This window comes from Cheilinus undulatus, linkage group 9 (assembly GCF_018320785.1).
Source record: "Cheilinus undulatus linkage group 9, ASM1832078v1, whole genome shotgun sequence".
NCBI classification, from domain to species: domain Eukaryota; kingdom Metazoa; phylum Chordata; class Actinopteri; order Labriformes; family Labridae; genus Cheilinus; species Cheilinus undulatus.
The window spans coordinates 2,733,654-2,753,242 of record NC_054873.1 but is presented as its reverse complement, the minus strand read 5'-3'; the positions used below and the strand labels follow the sequence as shown (position 1 = coordinate 2,753,242).

The 19,589-nt window shown below is 41.2% G+C and overlaps 1 protein-coding gene across 1 annotated transcript; it reads right to left on the bottom strand.

The window, feature by feature from the left end:
• Positions 1-1,434: 1,434 nt before the first annotated feature.
• Positions 1,435-16,195, bottom strand: LOC121515627 (protein NLRC3-like). The gene is made up of 12 exons (XM_041796492.1): positions 16,125-16,195; positions 15,710-15,820; positions 15,266-15,376; positions 14,822-14,932; positions 12,399-12,468; positions 12,047-12,248; positions 6,421-8,248; positions 6,143-6,316; positions 5,876-6,049; positions 4,332-4,499; positions 4,105-4,151; positions 1,435-1,964 (listed from the first exon to the last, which is right to left on the bottom strand). The coding sequence occupies exons 1-12, from the start codon at positions 16,193-16,195 to the stop codon at positions 1,435-1,437; spliced, it is 3,597 nt and encodes a 1,198-aa protein (XP_041652426.1).
• Between the last annotated feature and the right edge of the window lie 3,394 nt (positions 16,196-19,589).

The following is a 19,589-nucleotide window of genomic DNA, read 5'->3' as shown; positions in this document are numbered from 1 at the left end:
TCCTCTGCAGTGAGAACACAATCACCTCAGAAACCGGCACAACTGACTCATAACTGTAGTACACACTGTAGTCGTAGGGGCAGTAATGCGCCTGGTTGCCAACTGTGACTTTGATGAAGATCAGAACACATTTTATGTCCATGAAAATGTTCTGGGGGTCTTCCCCCAGAACATTTTCAATGAAGTAGATGCCAGTTTTTCATGTTTTAACCAACCAAGGGGGCAGTTTATCATGTTTTAACCAACCAAGGGGGCAGTTTATCATGTTTTAACCAGCCAAGTGGGCAGTTTATCATGTTTTAACCAACCAAGTGGGCAGTTTATCATGTTTTAACCAGCCAAGGGGGCAGTTTATCATGTTTTAACCAGCCAAGGGGGCAGTTTATCATGTTTTAACCAACCAAGGGGGCAGTTTATCATGTTTTAACCAGCCAAGGCGGCAATTTTTTCATGTTTTAACCAGCCAAGGGTGCAGTTTATCACGATTTAACCAGCCAAGGGGGCAGTCTGGTGTGTTTTGCAAACCAGGAGGGCACTTTAACACACGTTTTGGCTCTCAAGAGGGCACTTAAGCATGCATTTTGGCTCTCAAGGGGCACTTTAGCATGAGTTTTGGCTCCAAAGAGGGCACTTAAGCAAGCGTTTTAGCTCTTGAGGGCACTTTAGGACGCATTTTAGCTCTTGAGATTACTAAAGCACGTGTTTTGGCTCCACACAGGGCACTTTATCGTGTGTTTTGGCTCCAAAGAGGGCACTTTAGCGTGTGTTTTGGCTCTTGAGGGCACTTTAGCACGCGTTTTGGCTCTTGAGGGCACTTTAGCACGCGTTTTGGCTCCCAAGAGGGCACTTTAACACACGTTTTGCCTCCCAAGAGGGCACTTTAGCACGTGTTTTTCAACAATTGGGCCACGAGGGGGGGCGACCGCCCCCCCGACCCTCTCCTGTGCACACCACTATTTGATGTTATCACTTAATTTAACCAATCACTTAAAAGCATTTTTTTTAACCCAGTGTCTGTCCCAGATGCTAACAGCTAAAAATACTTTATGTGAACTGCTGTTAACGCTTTGCACTGACATCAAGTGGAAAAATCGCTAATAACACAAGATAATTTAATAGTGGTTGGCAGAAATGATCTCTATCCTGTCTAACACAACTATCACAATGACAGACATAGTTTACTTTACACCTAGTAGGAGGTAGGTGTGATATTCAAGTTGTAACTGTACGTTGAAAGTATTCCAGCATCTTTGATTTTATTAGAGTGTAAACTCCATGGTAAGTGAGAACTTGCGTTCAAACTAGGCTATGTATACACAGAAGCAGCAGAAGTCGCATCTACACCCCAAATTAAAAACTCAATTTCTATAGCAGACATAAATCTGTTTACAGCCTGGTTCTTGGAATCTCTTCAGTCATCAGTGTTTCTCAGACCTACAGAGAACACAGGGACACTGAGGAATAGAAGACTGAAAACCCGGGATAGAGAGGTTCAGTGAACGTGGTGTTGAAGGTGTGGATGTGGGTCAGTGTGTCAGAGGAGACAGTGTAGAAGGACAGAATGCCAGCTGGATGATCGAGGTACACTGCAACTCTATCTGAATCAGGGGAAGAGGATTTTGTCACAGACTCTATGCTATTGTGACTGAGAAAGTAATTTTTCTCAGCTGTGTAGACGAGACTCCAGGACTGATCATTCAGTCCAAAAAAGCTTTCATCACTGTCGTCTTTCCTGCCAATTCCTCTGTAACTCACTGCGACAGTCATACCTCTAATACTCTCAACCTCCCAGTAACAGCGACCTGTCAGACTATTCCTACACAGCAGCTGAGGCTGGACATCAAATCTGTCTGGATGATCAGGATACGGCTGCTCCTCCTCCACATATATCATCTGTTTGTTGTTTTTAGACAGTTTGATCTTTCTGTTGACCGTGTTTGTGTCCAGTTCCAGCTCACAGGCATCTGATGGAGAGCATGAGACAGATCACAGCGGCAGGTTAGCATATGTTCATTCACAGACAACTTCACTGGCAGTTACTAGGAGTCAACCAAACGTGCATAGCTCTGAAACGGATCTTTAAATAATTATCAATGATTTAATTTCAATTGTGAACTCATGATTCAGTGCTATTCAGTGCTATTCTAAAGAATCGATAGAGCACCCGATTACAAAATAATCTACTGCTGCAGCTCTAGTCTGATCCACTTTTGGGGCTTGATGTACAACTAGTTGGAATACTCGCTAAGGGTGGGAATCACTAGTGGCCCCACGATACGATATTATCCATTATTTGGGTCCCTATTCTATATTATTGCTATTTTAAACATTTTGCTAAACAGTATGTTTGTGATACCATATATTGTGATCTAGACCATTTTTTCAACTGTTTTAGCATAGGTCTTGCCCTCATGTTTGTTGTATTTCTACAGTATTTTATTTTCATGTAGCACTCTTGCAAACCTCAAGAGTCCGTGACTTGGACTCGAGTCGCACTTAAGTTGCACACATCAGTGACTTGAGACTTGACTTGGACTCATCATAAAAGACTCGCGACGCGACTCGGACTCGTGAGTTGGGACTCATGCACAGTCTTCAGTTTTTAATTTTTCCATCATGATCTCCTGTCCCCCTGTCACTACTTTTCCCTTTCCTCCCCTTCTCTTTGACGGTCCGTGCGCCTTTTATGCAGCACCAACGTCTCTTCCTCTTCCTCATCCTCGTTCATGCTGCATATGACACACAAACGCGACGCTCACGCACACACCTGTTCTGAAACGCACGCTAACATGTCTGTTGTGCAGACTGCAGACTTCAGTTGAGTTCAAAAGTTTCACAATACCTAAACTCTTTTCTCCTGCATCATAGTTCCTCTCCACAGAGGATCAGCGTCAGCGCTGTGTGTGCGCGCGCGGCAGCTGTGTGTGTCTCTGTGTCACCCGCGTGAGCCATGGGTGTGCGCAATGTTAAAATATTATTTGGTTTATAATTCCCTTAATACCATATGTTTATGGGGAACACATTAATGTTAGAATCTCTGCATTGTCGCTTATTGAGTTTCTTAAGGAGAATGGAGGGAGAAATACACAGTATACTCTGTTGAAGATCTGCTTGAGTGAGATTAGAAATGCTGATTGATATTGCCCCCCCTGAATAAACAGTTCATTAACAGTTAGTGTTTCTGTGTTCGTAAAAAAACAACCATTAAAGAAATATATCTGACAAATAACAAGAACATTTAATCTCCAGTGTCTCAGTGTCTGTCTCCATCAGTGAAGTCTGACTCATGTGTCTGTAGTGTTTCATATGAACACAGAGAGGAGCTTTATTAAGAAGAGAGGTTAAACTGATCATGTTGATGAGGGAAAAAGAGAGAGCATGTGTTTCATCTTATAGCAGAGGTACATATGATACATGGAAAATACATTCCCAACAACAGAACTGTGGCTAATGGAAACACTGAGTGACTAGTAACCATTAGTCACAGTGGCTGCCTGGTGTGAAAAAAGTTCATGCTAAGCCCTGTTAATATGTAGGTGTACGCATGCGCACACTATGGCAATCCGGCCACAGACAATACCCCACCCTACTGATGGTGATAATACATTACAGGGTTTAAACTCCTCAGATAGAACCACGCAGTGGTCTAAGCCGACTGGACGTCAGAGGCAGATCATAGAACGCTCATTACAACCATAAGAGACTTGAGACTTGACTTGGACTTGTGACCAAAGACTTGAGACTTGACTTGGACTTGCAAAAAATGACTTGTGTGCATCTCTGCAATGCATCAAACCAAGACGTAGACTTTGAAGTAGGGCTGGGTGTTAAACCAGCATGTTAGAGAGAATTAGAATTAAAGAATCTTCACAATCTACTCTGGAAGATATAAGCCTTAAGTGGTGCTCTGACACCCCTGAGTAAACCTAATGAAAATACCAGTAAACTAGTGTCCTGTCCCTTTTACCTGCACAACAGAGATACTAAATAATACGGCAGCAATAATGGTACAAATCCTACAGTATCACTAATAAAACTGCAGTAAAAATACACTGTTAACTATCTGCAGTCTCCAGTTGTTCTGACCACAAAAATCAAACTTACATTTCTTCAAACCAGGTCTCAGCCTTTGTGGTCCACAATGATCCAACCTGGGGGAGGAAACAAAAGACATGTTCATTGATCCTCCTCCTGATAACTGTTTTAATGATGATATCAACACCACATCTTAGACAAACCATTAAAAAGGAAGGGAGGTGTTACACAGACAAGCAGTAAAGAGGTAAAAAAGTGAGAGACTCCATCTGCTGTATCTCTCTGCCTATCAGTACCTCAGTGTCTCCAGTCTGCACTGTGGATCCCTCTGTCGCTCCAACAGAAGCTTCTTTCCTCGCTCTCCTGGATGATTGTAGCTTAGGTCCAGCACTCTCAGACGAGAGGAGCCCAGAGCTGAGGCCAGAGAAGCACAGCCTTCCTCTGTGATCAGGCAGCCTGAAACGCTACACACATGCAAATACACATACATATACAATAAAAAAAAAAAAAAAAAGAAAACACTTTATTCTAAAAACCTGTTTTTCAATTAAAATCACATTTAATTAATCTTAAAATACATGATTACATGTTAATGCATATTAGAAAGTCCCAGAACTAAAAGAACACTGCCTGACATCATTTTGTCTGATGTACAGATCTGTCAACCTGACATGCCAGACGGACTGTTTCATATATCCATGACATGCTGGTGGTGGTGAGGCAGTCTTTCCGAGGCCTTGAATGTGATTTCTCTTCAGGAGAACCCTTGCATACCTGTAGGGGGGCTGGCTCGGTTTAGGATTGCTGTCACTGCCTTGGCTGAGGTGAGGCACCCTGGCACTGGCAGGACTAGTGTTGGTTGATACTGATCCAGCTGCGCTGATGGACGACACACTGACTTCACTGCTACCACTGGCACAAACAGGGAGGGGCTACCAGGCATGTGTTGGTCCACATGGCTCTGGACAGTTAGATGAATGCCACTCAACATTCCTAGACTTTGCTAGTAGTTGAAGCCTGAGGACTGCTGGAATGTGGTTCCAGAGACCTGATTTGTGGTGCTGGAATTGGTATTCAAATAAAAAGGAGACTGACCTTTTCCTTTTAGGCGGACGATGTGAGAGATGTGAGGACTAGGGTTTGCGGCCTATGTGAGATGGTAGAGGGCCATCTGGGCACAAGTAATGCCCGCCTGGCTTACAGGGCCCGACAGAGCCTTGAGGCAGCTCCGTGGTAAAGGTACCTAATGGCACCATCGTGACAGAAGAGTCAGATATCAAGGAACAATTGTCTGGCAGGAGCTGTATTGGGCAGATCTTCCTAGTCATGTGTTCCAAATGGATGCTGCAGACGCAGTGAGTGTGGACCCAGCTGTAAAGTGTGATCCACCAACTGTAGATTAGACTTGATAGGTGGTAAGGATAAGGATAAGGGTAAGGAGGGGGAAATGGGGGGGGGGGGGTTGCCATGGACACAAGTGCATACAAGTGGTGAACAAGCTGAAGGCTGCAAAAGCACCAGGTGTGTGCAGGATCCAAACTGGGATGTTCAAAGCATATGCTCCCATGCCTGACCTTTAAATCCTTTAGTTTCTCTAAGTGTTTTAATTATTTTTCAAAATTTGTCACTACTGTCAGGATTCAAAAGTAACTCAACATGTTTTCTACAATTTGAACAGTTAGCACTGCCATTAAATGAACAAAACTTTGGCATTTTGATTGTGCAGAAACCATTTCTCTCCCCCATTCTGGAGTTCTCCACCGTGGCGTGATATCATCTGCAAAGAAACTACTTCCAATGGAATTAATGTTCATGTGGTTCACATTTACAAAAGACTAACCTGAGAGTTTCCAGACAACAGTGTTGACTCTTCAGCCCACCAGACAATAGCTTGATTCCTGAATCCATCAAGTCGTTGTCGCTCAGGTCCATCTCTCTCAGGTTGGAGAACTGGGAGCTCAGGACTGAGGACAGAGGGTCACAGCTCTTCTCTGAGAGGTTACAGCCTCGCAGCCTGAAAAGGAATGAAAAAGGTGAATTCAGTGATTGATTGTTAAAAGAAATATCAGATTTGAGGGCCATCCTTTTAACGCAGCGTTGTACTTACCTAAGAGTTAGCAGTCTGCAGTTTTGACTCCTGAGTCCATAAGACAGTTCCTTCACTCCTGAATCCTGCAGGTCGTTGTTGCTCAGGTCCAACTCTCTCAGACTAGGGGAGTAAGAGCTAAAGACTGAGGACAAAACTTTACAGCTTTTCTCTGAGAGGTTACAGTGTCCTAGCCTGCAGAGTAATCACAAGAACAAATTGGAGAAATTATATATATATAAATAGTTGTCTTTTCCTGAATAAAGAACATTTAATCTTGGTGTTCTGTGTGCACGTACTGAGCTTTGTTGGAGGCCTTGATCACTGGCAGCAGTTTCAAAAGAGCGTCTTCTGAAGCAGAGTATTTCTTCAGGTCAAACACATCCAGATCATTTTCTGATGACAGTAAGATGAAGACCAGAGCTGACCACTGAGCAGGAGACAGTTCATCAGGGGAGAGACCTCCATACGTCAGTGACCACTGGATATCCTCCACGATAGAACGATCATTCAGTTCAATCAGACAGTGGAACAGGTTGATGCTTTTCTCTGCAGACAGATTCTCATTGATTCTTGTCTTGATGTACTGGACTGTTTCTTTTTTAGTCTGTGAGTTACTCTCAGACTGTGTCGGCAGTGAACTTCCTGTGTGACAGAGTAGATGCTGGATGCGATTCTGATTGGTCTCCAGTGAAAGACCAAGGAGGAAGCGGAGGAGCAAGTCCAGATTTCCATTTGGGCTCTGCAAGGCCTGGTCTACTGCACTCTGGTAGAGACTTGTCTGGTCAGGTTGTGGGCTTCTTGCTTCAGCCATCATTGAGGTTGTTTGTTCCTCTTCCATCAGATTGACTCCAGAGTTGATGAAGGTCTGATGGACGTGAAAAGCAGCCAGAAACTCCTGAACAGTCAGATGGATGAAGCAGAACACCGTGTCCTGGTACAGTCCTCTCTCCTCTCTGAAGACCTGTGTGAACACTCCTGAGTACACCGAGGCTGCTCTGATATCGATGCCACACTCCATCAGGTCTGGTTCATAGAAGATCAGGTTTCCTTTCTGCAGCTGCTCAAAAGCCAGTTTTCCCAGAGACTGGATAATCTTTCTGGTCTCTGGACTCCGGAGTGGATTAGTCTCAGCTCCTCCTTCATACTTCATGCTCTTCACTTTGGTCTGAACCACCAGGAGGTGGATGTACATCTCAGTCAGGGTGTTGGGCAGCTCTCCTCCCTCTCTGGTCTTCAGCAGATCCTCCAGAACTGTAGCAGTGATCCAGCAGAAGACCGGGATGTGGCACATGATGTGGAGGCTTCGGGATGTCTTGATGTGGGAGATGATTCTGCTTGCCTCCTCCTCATCTCTGAATCTCCTCCTGAAGTACTCCTCCTTCTGAGGGTCAGTGAACCCTCTGATCTCGGTCACCATGTCAACACACTCAGGAGGGATCTGATTGGCTGCTGCAGGTCGTGTGGTTATCCAGAGGCGAGCAGATGGAAGCAGTTTCCCCCTGATGAGGTTTGTCAGCAGCACATCCACTGAGGTGGACTTGGTAACATCAGTCAGGATAACATTCTTGTGGAAGTCCAGAGGAAGTCGACACTCATCCAGACCATCAAAGATGAACATAATCTGGAACTCCTCAAACCTGCAGAGTCCTGCTTCTTTGGTTTCTGGGAAAAATTGATGAACAAGCTCCACCAGACTGAGCTTTTTCTCATTCATTGGGTTCAGCTCTCTGAAAGTGAACGGGAATATGAACTGGATGTCCTGGTTGGATTTGTCTTCAGCCCAGTCCAGAGTGAACTTCTGTGTTAAGACTGTTTTTCCGATGCCAGCCACGCCCTTCGTCATGACTGTTCTGATTGGTTCATCTCTTGCAGGTGAGGCTTCAAAGATGTCTTCACAATGAATCGCCATTTCTGATTGGTCTAGCTTCCTGGATGCTGTTTCGATCTGTCTGACCTCATGTTCTTCGTTGACCTCTCCAGTCCCTCCCTCAGTGATGTAGAGCTCTGTGTAGATCTGGTTCAGAGGGGTTGGGTTTCCTGCTTTAGCGATCCCCTCAAACACACCCTGGAAACTCTCCTTCAGGCTGGACTTCAGTTTATGTCGGCACATTGCATCATAAGTTCCTTAATATACAAACAACATATGAAAATCATGGGTGGTTTTCTTGTAGAAATAAAATCTATTTTTAATTTTTAAAGCAACAAATATTCTGTAAAACCAGAACACACACACAAGGTGATAGAGTAATTCTGGGTACCAGCCCAAAAATGAAGGGCATACAGACTAGGCATGAAGCCGGGTATAGAAGAGATTTTTATCAACGACTACTCCTGACACTCCTGTGTTATGAGTTCAAAAGGAGGCAAACGCAGATAATCCAGAGCTGGACTTCTCAAGGCTCATGGGGTGGTGAAGCCTAATAGCCCCCTTAAAAAAGTGGCACCAACCTCTTGCATCCAATTATAGTGTACTCAGTTAGATTATAGTGATGTGAAATGTGGCAATGTATAAGCTCAAGACATCCAGGAACTGCAGAATGGCCCTCAATCTAAGTTTTGACAGCAGGTTAAGAACAGCTTCCACCTGTTCTTTTGTACTGCTACAGGTGGCACCCTGATGTTTCACATGGTATCTCATGTGAAAACCAAGGAACCTCTCAGAAGTGGGCCGGGGCCTACAACAACCAAACCCAAAGCAGAGAGCAGTGCTTCAACATCACATCTGGGACAGCAGGTTCTCACAGAGGTTGTTCCTCCCAGACAGGAGAACCTCCTGGTTGTCTGTAACAAAGCATGGGCAGCACTGGAAAATATGGCTGTGTCTGAAACCACTCCCTATTCACTATATAGTGAATACGCCATTTTGTCGTGGTGTCAGAATTCTGAGTGAGCGTTGTTTTTCACTAATGCATTGTGAAAAGTACTGAACTAACCAGCAACATTTACCATAATGCATCGCGGTTGCTGCTCTCAAACATGATGGACAAATGAGAGGAGCACAGGAACACATATATAAACCTTTTGAAATGCTTTTTTGTTTGTTGGTTTTACCAAATCCATAAGATAATATTAAGGATTCAAAACGGAGTAACTTTTTCCCCCTATGATGATTACAAGACATGAGACCATCATCTTTATGGAAAATAAAGTGATAATAATACACACAAAAAAATGTATATTATTTTGTCACTATAGAGACAACTTTTTTATCTATAAGTATATTTATTTTTTGTGAAAATATGTTACATTTTGTATCAGTTTTTATTGAAATTCTACCGTTATTTTCGATCCTCAGCCGTTGTGAAGGAAATCTACAAAATGTTGCTGCTAAACGGTTTAACTGTGAGACGGTGATGGCATCATCGCCCACGGCTGGAGTAGTGTCCGGAATCATTTTTGTGTTTTGCAGTTCAGTCCACTATATAGTCAACTATATGCTGCTCACTATAGAGTGGATAGGGATTAGGGAATGAGTGAGTGGTTTCGGACACAGCCTATGTCCCCCTGGCCAAAAGTGGACCACCGGGGGGGACCTAGCTGGTAAACACTCTGGAGAAAACTCTGCCTGAGCCAGAGGGAATTGGGAGAGGCATAGAGGAGACCCTCTGGCCTCAGTCCAGGGCATACTACCAAACAGGTGCACAGTCTGTCACTCCAGTTTATTGGTATAGGGTCAGGTCAGATATGGAAAGGTGTCAGTTTGGCACTTTGCCACATAAACCTTGATTACGTACTGCACTGGTCTCCTGATGGCTATCAGTCACACCTGGCATTGACCAGGGCAAGCTAAAACTTGTTATATTTTCTTGTCTTTGTTTTAGTACACCACATTCAACATTATTATGCAAATGATATTTTTCTCTGATTTTCCTAAATATCAATGCAAATGACAGTCAGAATGTTTTTCGAGTCATCAGCCATTAGAACATTATTCAAATGTTTTTGAACAAACTTCACAATGACAAAAATCATTTTTTTAAAAATAAAAACCTCAAAATGCACTGTTCCACATTATCAAGCACAACAGCTTTTTAAAACATTTTATAGGTTGTAAAGAACTGAAAATGGTCATTTGTAGAAATTGCAGCATCAGGAGGTCATATTTACTGAAATCAAAGCTATTTCAATCAAAAACATCTGAACAGGACAAGTTCCATGTTAACATAGGAGCCCTTCTTTGATATCACCTTCACTATTCTTGCATCCATTGAACTTGTGAGTTTTTGGAGAGTTTCTGCTTGAATTTCTTTGCAGGATGTCAGAATATCCTCCCAGAGCTGCTGTTCTGATGTGAACTGCCTCCCACCCTCATAGATCTTTAGCTTGAGGATGCTCCAAAGGTTCTCAACAGGGTTAAAGGTCAGGGGAGGATGGGGGCCACACCATAAGTTTCTCTCCTTTTATTCCCATAGCAGCCAATGACACAGAGGGATTCTCTGCAGCATGAGATGGAGCATTGTCATGCATGAAGAAAATTTTGCTACAGAGGGCACGGCTCTCTTTTTGTACCATGGAAGAAAGTGGTCAGTCAGAATCTCTATATACTTTGTCGAGGTCATTTTCACACCTTCAGAGACCCTAAAGGGGCCTATCAGCTCTCTCCTCATGATTCTGGCCCAAACATGACTCCGCCCCCTCCTTGTTGACGTCCTGGCCTCGTTGGGACATGGTGGCCATCCACCAACCATCCACTACTCCTCCATCTGGACTATCCAGGGTTGCACGCACTCATCAGTCAACAAGACTGTTTGAAAATGAGTCTTCATGTATTTCTGGGCCCACTGCAACCGTTTCTGCTTGTGAGCATTGGTTGGGGGGGGCTGAATAGTAGGTTTATACACGACTGCAAGCCTCTGGAGGATCCTACACCTTGAGGTTGGTGGGACTCCAGAGGCACCAGCAGCTTCAAATACCTGTTTGCTGCTTTGTAATGGCATTTTAGCAGGTGCTCTCTTAATCCCATGAATTTGTCTGTCAGAAACCTTCCTCATTATGCCTTTATCTGCACAAACCCGTCTGTGCTCTGAATCAGCCACAAATTTCTTCACAGTATGATGATCATGCTTAATTTTTCCTGAAATATCGAATGTTTTCATTCCTATTTGACACTCTTCAGCAGCAGAGATCCTTTTTCTTTCCCATATAGCTGAAACCTGTGGCCTGCTTAATAATGTGGAACATGCGGAAAAGTGCATTTTGAGGTTTTTATTTAAAAAAAAATAATAGTTATCATTATGAAGTTTTTTCAAAAACATTTGAATTATACTCTAACTGCTGATGACTTGAAAAATATTCTGTCATTTGCATTGATATTTAGAAAATCAGAGGAAAACGTTGTTTGCATAATAATGTGGAACGTGGTGTAGTTGTGTACATGATGATTGATTTGGTAACACAATCGATACGTCTGAACTCCCTGATACAATATTTAACAGAGAGAATTTCACTTAGCTGGAGATCAATTCAGGAATGAAACAAATCAGATGTCAGATTATGATTTTAATTTTTTATACTTTTTTCCCCTTTTTGTCAAAGCATAAAGCTATTTGGATTTTATATTCAGTTTGTTCCAGATACAAGGGCTGCACAGCGGCACAGGGGTTAGCGCTGTTGCCTCACAGCAAGAAGGTTCCTGGTTCACTTCCCGGTCAGGGCCTTTCTGTACAGAGTGTGCATGTGCATGCGTGGATTCTCTCCGGGTACTCCGGCTTCCTCTCACCACTAAAAACATGCTCATTAGGTTAATTGGTGACTCTAAATTGGCCATAGGTGTGAGTGTGCCAGGTTGTTTGTCTCTATATGTCAGCCATGTGATTTAGCCAGCTGGGATAGGCTCCACCCCCCGCAAGCCCCAAGCGGTGTAGAAATATATATATTTGTATACTTGTTGAATTGTGGAAAAAACTGTTTAAATCCTCTTACTGCTCTGGAGGAGGTCAGCCAGCTCTTCCTCCTTCATTTCCCTCAGAGAGTGCAAAATGATCTTCAGAAAAGCATTCCTGCTTTCTCTCTGCCTTTCTTCCTCACTCTGACTCTCTAAGTTTGCTGGGTAATCTGGACTCAGAGTCTTCTGGACTCTCATCAACTCATTCTTTACAAAGGTGTTGATGTTCTTCTCCAGCAGCTGAAACAGAATGAGACACCAAAAGTTCAATCCAGCTAATAAACAAAACAACGTTTGGTTTATCTGGCAGTCAAGGGGTCAAAAACAAAATAATGATTAGGTAATAAATCATTGGTTAATGTAGTTCAATGTAAAAAGTTCTGTACAAACCTTGAAAGTGAGGTCCAGATATGTTTGATGCTGCTTGTTTGACGGATCGCTGGGAATCTGTCTGTAGAGACTATAATAGGCAACAAGAAATTAGATAAAGGTAGAGAAAAGATATATTTTTATCATTAATGATCAGTTTTTTTTCTTATTTGTATTTAATTGTCATCACTGTTCATAAATTTACTTTTGATAAGTAATTTTGGGTATCACTTTATTTTAGTGGGCCCTTATTACTTAGTAATTTTAGGGCAATATGTGTAATTATCTAGTCATTTCTTATAAATAGGTGGGGTAATTACTATGTAATAAGCAGGCAAGTTACTAATTAATCTTTCAGAAATAAGGTAAGATTAGAGGTTTTTATTTATCTATTAATAGCATATCAATTACAGAGTGATCCTTCGTAATATTGTGGCAATTCTCTGGGAAGTAGGGAATATTTTACCCTAATCTACGGTGGCCCTAGAGGCCAAAAGGATAAGTATTTCAAAAGTGCAAACTAAATTTCACAAAACACAAGTACATTTCACAAAACACATGCATAAATCTCCCTCTTATTTTTTATGTGTAAGTGGTTTAAAGGCAGGCCAGCCAGTTACACAATATACGCCCACGTTAAACACATAAACAACAACAGTTAGCTTCACATCAGCACCGTTAGCCTGTTAGCACTTTGGCCGCTATCATAACTTTGCAGCTTACAACAGCCAAATACCATCCTCCACAGACAAGAGCAAAGCATCTAAACAAAACTCCCAAGTGCTCTGTTAACTGGACATGACGTTAGAACTCTACATTTCAAATGAAAAATGAGTCTTACCCTCAGTTGCTAATATCAGTCCTCATGATAACTGTAGCATCTGCTAAAGCTGGAAATCCAACCATCCTGCTTTATTTGGACTAGTCCCGAAAAGACAAAAGCTCCGCAGCAGATAGTCCGGTCCAGTCCTCCTCTCATTAACGGCTTATCCAAGACTACTTCTGCTAATTAGCCAGGACATCCTGAGCATTAACAACCAGCTATGTTGAAGAGAGACAGAGCCTTCGTTATCAGCTCCAAGCAGTCCATGCTGCTCTGCACGATGTGATTCTGTGTTGACTACAATCCAACTTTATCTGGGGATTGGTCATAGGTAGTTTATCAAAGTCCACAACAACTCTGCTCGGCATCTCTCTCTGCTGCTGCATCGCTGTTTATGATGCTTAGCTACACAGTTCCCTTTGTTTCAGCCTCTTCATTACTCGCAGTGAAGACTACCTCAGATTCCCTCCATGCCGCTGATAATATTAAGTCTTTGGTTAACCAGGAAAACCTCACTTAGATTAAAAGTCTGCTTTACGAGAAAGCTCTGGTCAAACTTTCCCACTTTCCCTGCATAGTTGACAGCAATACTGAGCACGCGCAGAGAGATAGACTTGCTTTGACGTCATCTTGCATACATAATTAGCCGTGTGCTTGCCATCTGAGGAGATAAAAAACCCCTGCACGGCAGGACAGTAGGTGTAGTAAGATTAGGCCACTTTTAGTTTATATTAACACATTCTCACAACATATCTTCTAGGCTACACAAAACATAATATGCAAGTATTCAGTATTTACTTATCTGGTCATTTGCATGTTTTCTGCCGGACATTTTGACCGGTTATATTTTTATCTGCCAGACTTCTGCCCTTTTTACTGGCCAATGACCGGCAAATGCCAGCTTAGCAGCCCCATGTAGTCAGAATGGTACTGTTGTCGCCAATTTGAAGTTTCTTAGTATGTTGTGATTTTGCATGTAAACATTGTGGCTGTTGCTATGTCACTGCACGCACCTGGGCGTAGGTGGAAATCACAGCCACACGCCAAGAAAAGGGAGTCACAGGTGAACAGGTGCAGGGAATCATGAATTAGGGGATGCCACACAGTTTTTCAATCGTGTGTGGTTAAGTTAGTGTTGTCAGAGTCTTACCGTGTTTTGTTTTGTGTTTTTGATGCAGAGCTCGTTTTAAAGTTCCCTTGATCAGTACCTTGATCGTGCCTTCTTGATCAGTAGATTGCCACTACAGGTACGATCTTGGTTACATAACAACATTCGACTATGAGGTTCATAGTCGAATCAGACTCCTCCGAATCGAATCGGCAAATCAGCGACTATTCCGGGTCACCCCTACTTATAACTAAAAACACTATGTAATTATAGCCAATTAAAATAAAGTGTTAACTACTTTTGTAATTAAATTTTCTGTATGATGCTTGGCAAAATGGTTTCATTTCATTAATATTTCTTTTTATTTGTGTTTATAAAAGTACTTTGATTAGTACTCTTGTCATTGCTTTTTTGTATGAAGCTTTGGTGATACTGTTTTCTATCATTCCTGCCAATTAATCCCATTGAAATGAACTGAACTGAATTAATAAATACCCGTTTTTCAATTCTCACCTTCCACCATCAGCACCTCCCCTGTCAAAGTTAAGGATTTCATCCATAGACCTGGATTGTTTTAAGGAGACACCACTGCCTCCAGGAGAATCCGGTCTCTGCTTCTCTGTCCTGAAACAAACAAACAGCTGACTGATACAAGAATATAGAACAAATATGGATTTGAATCAGACATCCCCAGTTAAAACTGGAAAAAGGATCTTTGGTAAGGACATGTGAAGTCCTACACACTTCTTTATTCTTCTGTTAGAACACCACAAATACAAAACACAGAAACTGTGTCAGCAGATACTACAGAATGTTAAACAGTAAACAGAGGAGGACTGAGTCTTTATTCAGAGAAGTGAAATGATTAAATATCTTAATTATATATATTGCTAATGAACTTTATAAAATACTGATTAAAGATAGTGCAGGGCAATAAATCAATTTTTTAATTCTCACCTTCCACCATCAGGACCTCCCCGTTCAAAGCTGATGGGTTTACCCATAGACTGGTCACTCTTTAAGGAGACACCGCTGCCTCCAGGAGAATCTGGTCTCTGCTTCTCTGTCCTGATACAAACAAACAAATGACTAATTCAAGCTTTTAGAACAAATATGGATTAGCATCAAATATTCCCAGCTAAAATTAGCAAAATGGATCTTTTGTAAGGACACAGAGAGTCCTACACACTTCTTTATTCTTCTATTAGAACACCACAAATACAAAACACAGAAACTGTGTCAGCAGATACTACAGAATGTCTAACGGTAAACAGAGGAGGACTGAGCCGTTATTCAGAGAAGTGAAATAATTAAATATCTTAATTATAAATATTGCTAATGAACTTTATAAAAGACTGATTTAAGATACTGCAGGGCAATAAATCAATTTTCAATTCTCACCTTCCATCATCAGGACCTCCCCGTTCAAAGCTGATGGGTTTACCCATAGACTGGTCACTCTTTAAGGAGACACCGCTGCCTCCAGGAGAATCTGGTTTCTGCTTCTCTGTCCTGATACAAACAAACAGCTGATTGATTCAAGAATTTAGAATAAATATGGATTTAAATCAGACATTCCCAGTTAAAACTAGCATAACAGATCAGATATGGAGTCCTACACACTTCTTTATTCTTCTATTAGAACACCACAAACACAAAACACAGAAACTGTGTCAGCTGGTCAGTTCCTGTGAGCTGATATTCAGTTACTGAGCAGCAGATGTGATGCTGCAATGATGCTGGAACAATGATGATGTTGGAGTATTTTAAGTACTGATGAAGGAGAATCACGCTCAGTTAGAAATGTTCCTCTCACCTCAGAGATTCATCTTCTCCAGAGGTTTTAAAGGGAGGGCCTCCCTGCTCTTTGCCCCCACACTGAGCCATAGCAGAGCGCCCCCTGCTGATAGAGTTGCTCTCAGCAGTTGCACAAAAAAATACTCTACGTCATCACATCCAGTTTACAGAGACTTCAGCATCACCTGTGGAGGAAGCATAGAGGCAGAAGACATCTTCACTTTGTTATCAGTCTCCAAATGTCACATCTACCCACAAACACAACAGGTTAGCAACATTTACATGTTTATGTTCATTAATGTGCATTGGCCAGTTATAAATAAATACATAAATAAATTATCCTTACCTCGCCACTCTGATGCAAGGAAATGAGCAAGTTCCTGCAAGACTCCATTGGATGATAGTGCAACACTTTCAGAATTATATTTCAAACATAAAATTACAGTTCACCTAAGATCGAAACTCTCTGTGTGCAGCGAAAAAGGCAAAAAACAATATTTAATGGCCATGAAATCTAAGCTTCTAGTAGTAGGTCACTGTGCATTATGTAAAAGTCTTTAACATAACATCAAGTGTTCCCAAAGATAACAACAAACAATAAAATTTAGATGGTCTGTCACAGTGGCTTTGTTACAACAATCTCTGTAACAAGACTTGTCTTTCATTGCAACTACAATATTAAGAATTTTAATATTTAAGGTAATGTGAGAACTCAACTAAAATAAATTACAGAAGCAGTCATTATTTAAACCCTGGGTTTTCACCAATAGTAATAAAATACTTTGAAAACTATTAATGTAGTAGAAAGCAAAGTGTTAAATTTGGGGGTCTGTTGTCTAGTTTTTAAAATGTTCAAAATGATGTGCCACATAATTTTATTTATTATCTATATAGGCCTAAATATGTTGTGTATGAATGTCACTGACTCAAAGTTTGATTTTTATGCAGACAATATTTGCATTTTCATCTTCCTTAGCAAGAGCAATGACTAAACTACAGGCGGCCTTTAATGTTGTCCAGAGAAACCTCTGCGACTCATACTTAATGCCAAAAAGACCAAAAGGACGTGCCTCTCTAGGTTTAAGTCACAAGTTCAAGATAGTGCTCAGACTTTTACCTTAAACAATAAGGCAATTGAATGCGTTTAAACTGTAAACTTACTAATACCTTGGCTTTTGCTTGGCTTTTGCTTTTTAACCGGCAAACAGCACAGACAGGTACGTTTGGGGTCTAATGTGCATGACGTAAGCTGTCAGACGAATGAATGGACTCGATCAATTTGCTTTAGATAGTTGTTTACATAAATATTACAGTTATTAAAAATCACGAAAAACACACTACAAATTACATACTGAGTACAGATATTATTTTGAGTAGCGGTGTTGTACGTAACTTTATTGCTAGTGGAGCCGTTAGCAGCAGGCTATCAGGTCCGTCCCTAATAACGGCCCCACTTCCATTGTGTTGTGACTTTTTATTTGCATCTGCTGCACCAAGTTGTTGTATTTTTGTGCTGTTGTCGAATCTGTTTCCCTCCGCGCTGTATCAAGTTTATGTATCCTTGCGCGGCGTTGAGTGTTTGTATTCATGCGCTGCAGCAAGTTTTTGTATTTGTGTTTATCTCAAATGTCGTCGTGTTTTTTCTTTTTGCAAAGTGTTTTGAATTTGCATTCATGTGAGACTTCTCGGCCCCCGTAGTCTCTTCCTTGTAACAAAAGAAAAGTAAGTTGATAATAATTGTTTATATTTGTACTTCTTTTTCCCAATAAAGCATCCACAGAGTGGGATAATGTCTTCATTATACAGTTTTCTTGTATTCCATGCTCTGACTGGATGGTGCTGTTTTTTTTGTGTGATAACCTCCATACACCTCTGACCATGTCTAACTGATGGTACTGCACCATATCTAACCCCTCTGTTGCCGAAGGGGACATGGACTTGAATCGAGGAGTCACCAGTTGAAAGACAAGTCCAGCAGGTAGAGCACTGTAGTTAAAATACTTCAATGATTTTGAAATAGTTGATAAAAAAAGACAGGGTCACTGTTTTCCCATCCAATGACCTGGGAGACTTTAAAATGTTTAGTCATTAGAAAGGGTTTTAGACACATTATTCTGCTAACACGGTGAATAATCCCTGAAACCAGGAAGAACTTCTGTGACCTGTTTTCTTAATCTTTGTCAGTTTAAACAGTCTGCTTAAATAAAATATTTTTGTAATGTTCAACAGTTGTTTCAATCATTTAAAACACTGATCATCAACTGGCAGCCCGGGGGCCAAATCAGGCCCCCAGCAGCTGTTAAATCCACCCCAAAAGCAATTAATATTCAAATAGCCTAGTTTTTAAATGATTTCACATTTGATCTTTTCTTTTTTTTTTTTTACAGAAATTCATTTGTCAGCCATTATTAGTAAATGTTTAAAAAATTTATTAAAACTGGCAAAAATGTCCAGATAAAGTGGTCAGAGAGTGGCAAAAATGGGCAATAAGATCCAAAACAGTAGGGATGCACGATATTATCGGTCTGATATCGGTATCGGCAGATATTTGCTTAAAAAGGCAAATATCGGAATCGGCAGATATCAAAATTTCTGACGATATTTACATCCGATATTTTGTCTGTGTATTTCAGCATATATTGACTGTAAATTTTGTCCATATATACTGATAAATTTGTGGAATTTTAGGCTGAACTAACATACCTATATCAGTTTAGGTCTATTTCTTTATTTATCCTCATTCTTTAAACTTTCAAGTGTTTTTAAGGACTAAAGTTTGTTTTCTTGGTCATCCTCAAACCTTAAAGTGTGTCCAAAGGCCTGACATTTCTTGTCCGAAGAGCATATTTAAATATCGGTATTGATATCGTATCGGCTAAAATGAATCTGTAAATATCGGCATATCGGATATCGGCAAAAATCCAGTATCGTGCATCCCTACAAAACGGTTGTGGAGTGGCACAAAGGGACAAAAACTTGCAGGATAGGTGGTGAGAAGAGGTTAAAATGTGGCAAACCATTAGTATTAAAGGAAATAAGGGGAAAAGTCTATCAAAAATGGGTGATAAGGGGCAAAAATTGTGACAACAGTAATAAAAAGTGGTAAAAATAGACAAAAAGGTGAAAATCGGAAAAAAGGAGGGATAAGACAGGCAAGAAAAGTGGTGTAAAAGAGTTAAAGAATCGCAAAATGTTAGATTAAGGGGGTAAAAATGGTCAACAGGTATCAAAAATGGTTTAAAATGTGCAAAAAGGTGAAAAAATAGCCAATGGCAAAGTAGTGAAACTGGAGGAAAGTGTGTTTTAAGAGTGATAAAATAGCAAAAATGGGTTAAACGTGGCACAAAATGTTGCAGAATGAAGCAGTGAAGTAGTGAAAAGTGTTAAACATGAGCTCATATTGGTGCTGAATCAGAATTGTTGAGGGCCAATTCTCTGGGATTTTCAGTAGCCCAGCCAATTCTGTGGGCATGCCTGTCTCCTC

Coding starts and splice junctions, on each gene's coding strand:
- LOC121515627 (XM_041796492.1), bottom strand. CDS start 16,195: ATGGCTCAGTGTGGGGGCAAAGAGCAGGGAGGCCCTCCCTTTAAAACC. Junction 6,050..6,142: donor TGCAGACTGCTAACTCTTAG/GTAAGTACAACG, acceptor ATTCCTTTTCAG/GCTGCGAGGCTGTAACCTCT. Junction 1,965..4,104: donor GAGACCTGGTTTGAAGAAAT/GTAAGTTTGATT, acceptor GCTCTCCATCAG/ATGCCTGTGAGCTGGAACTG.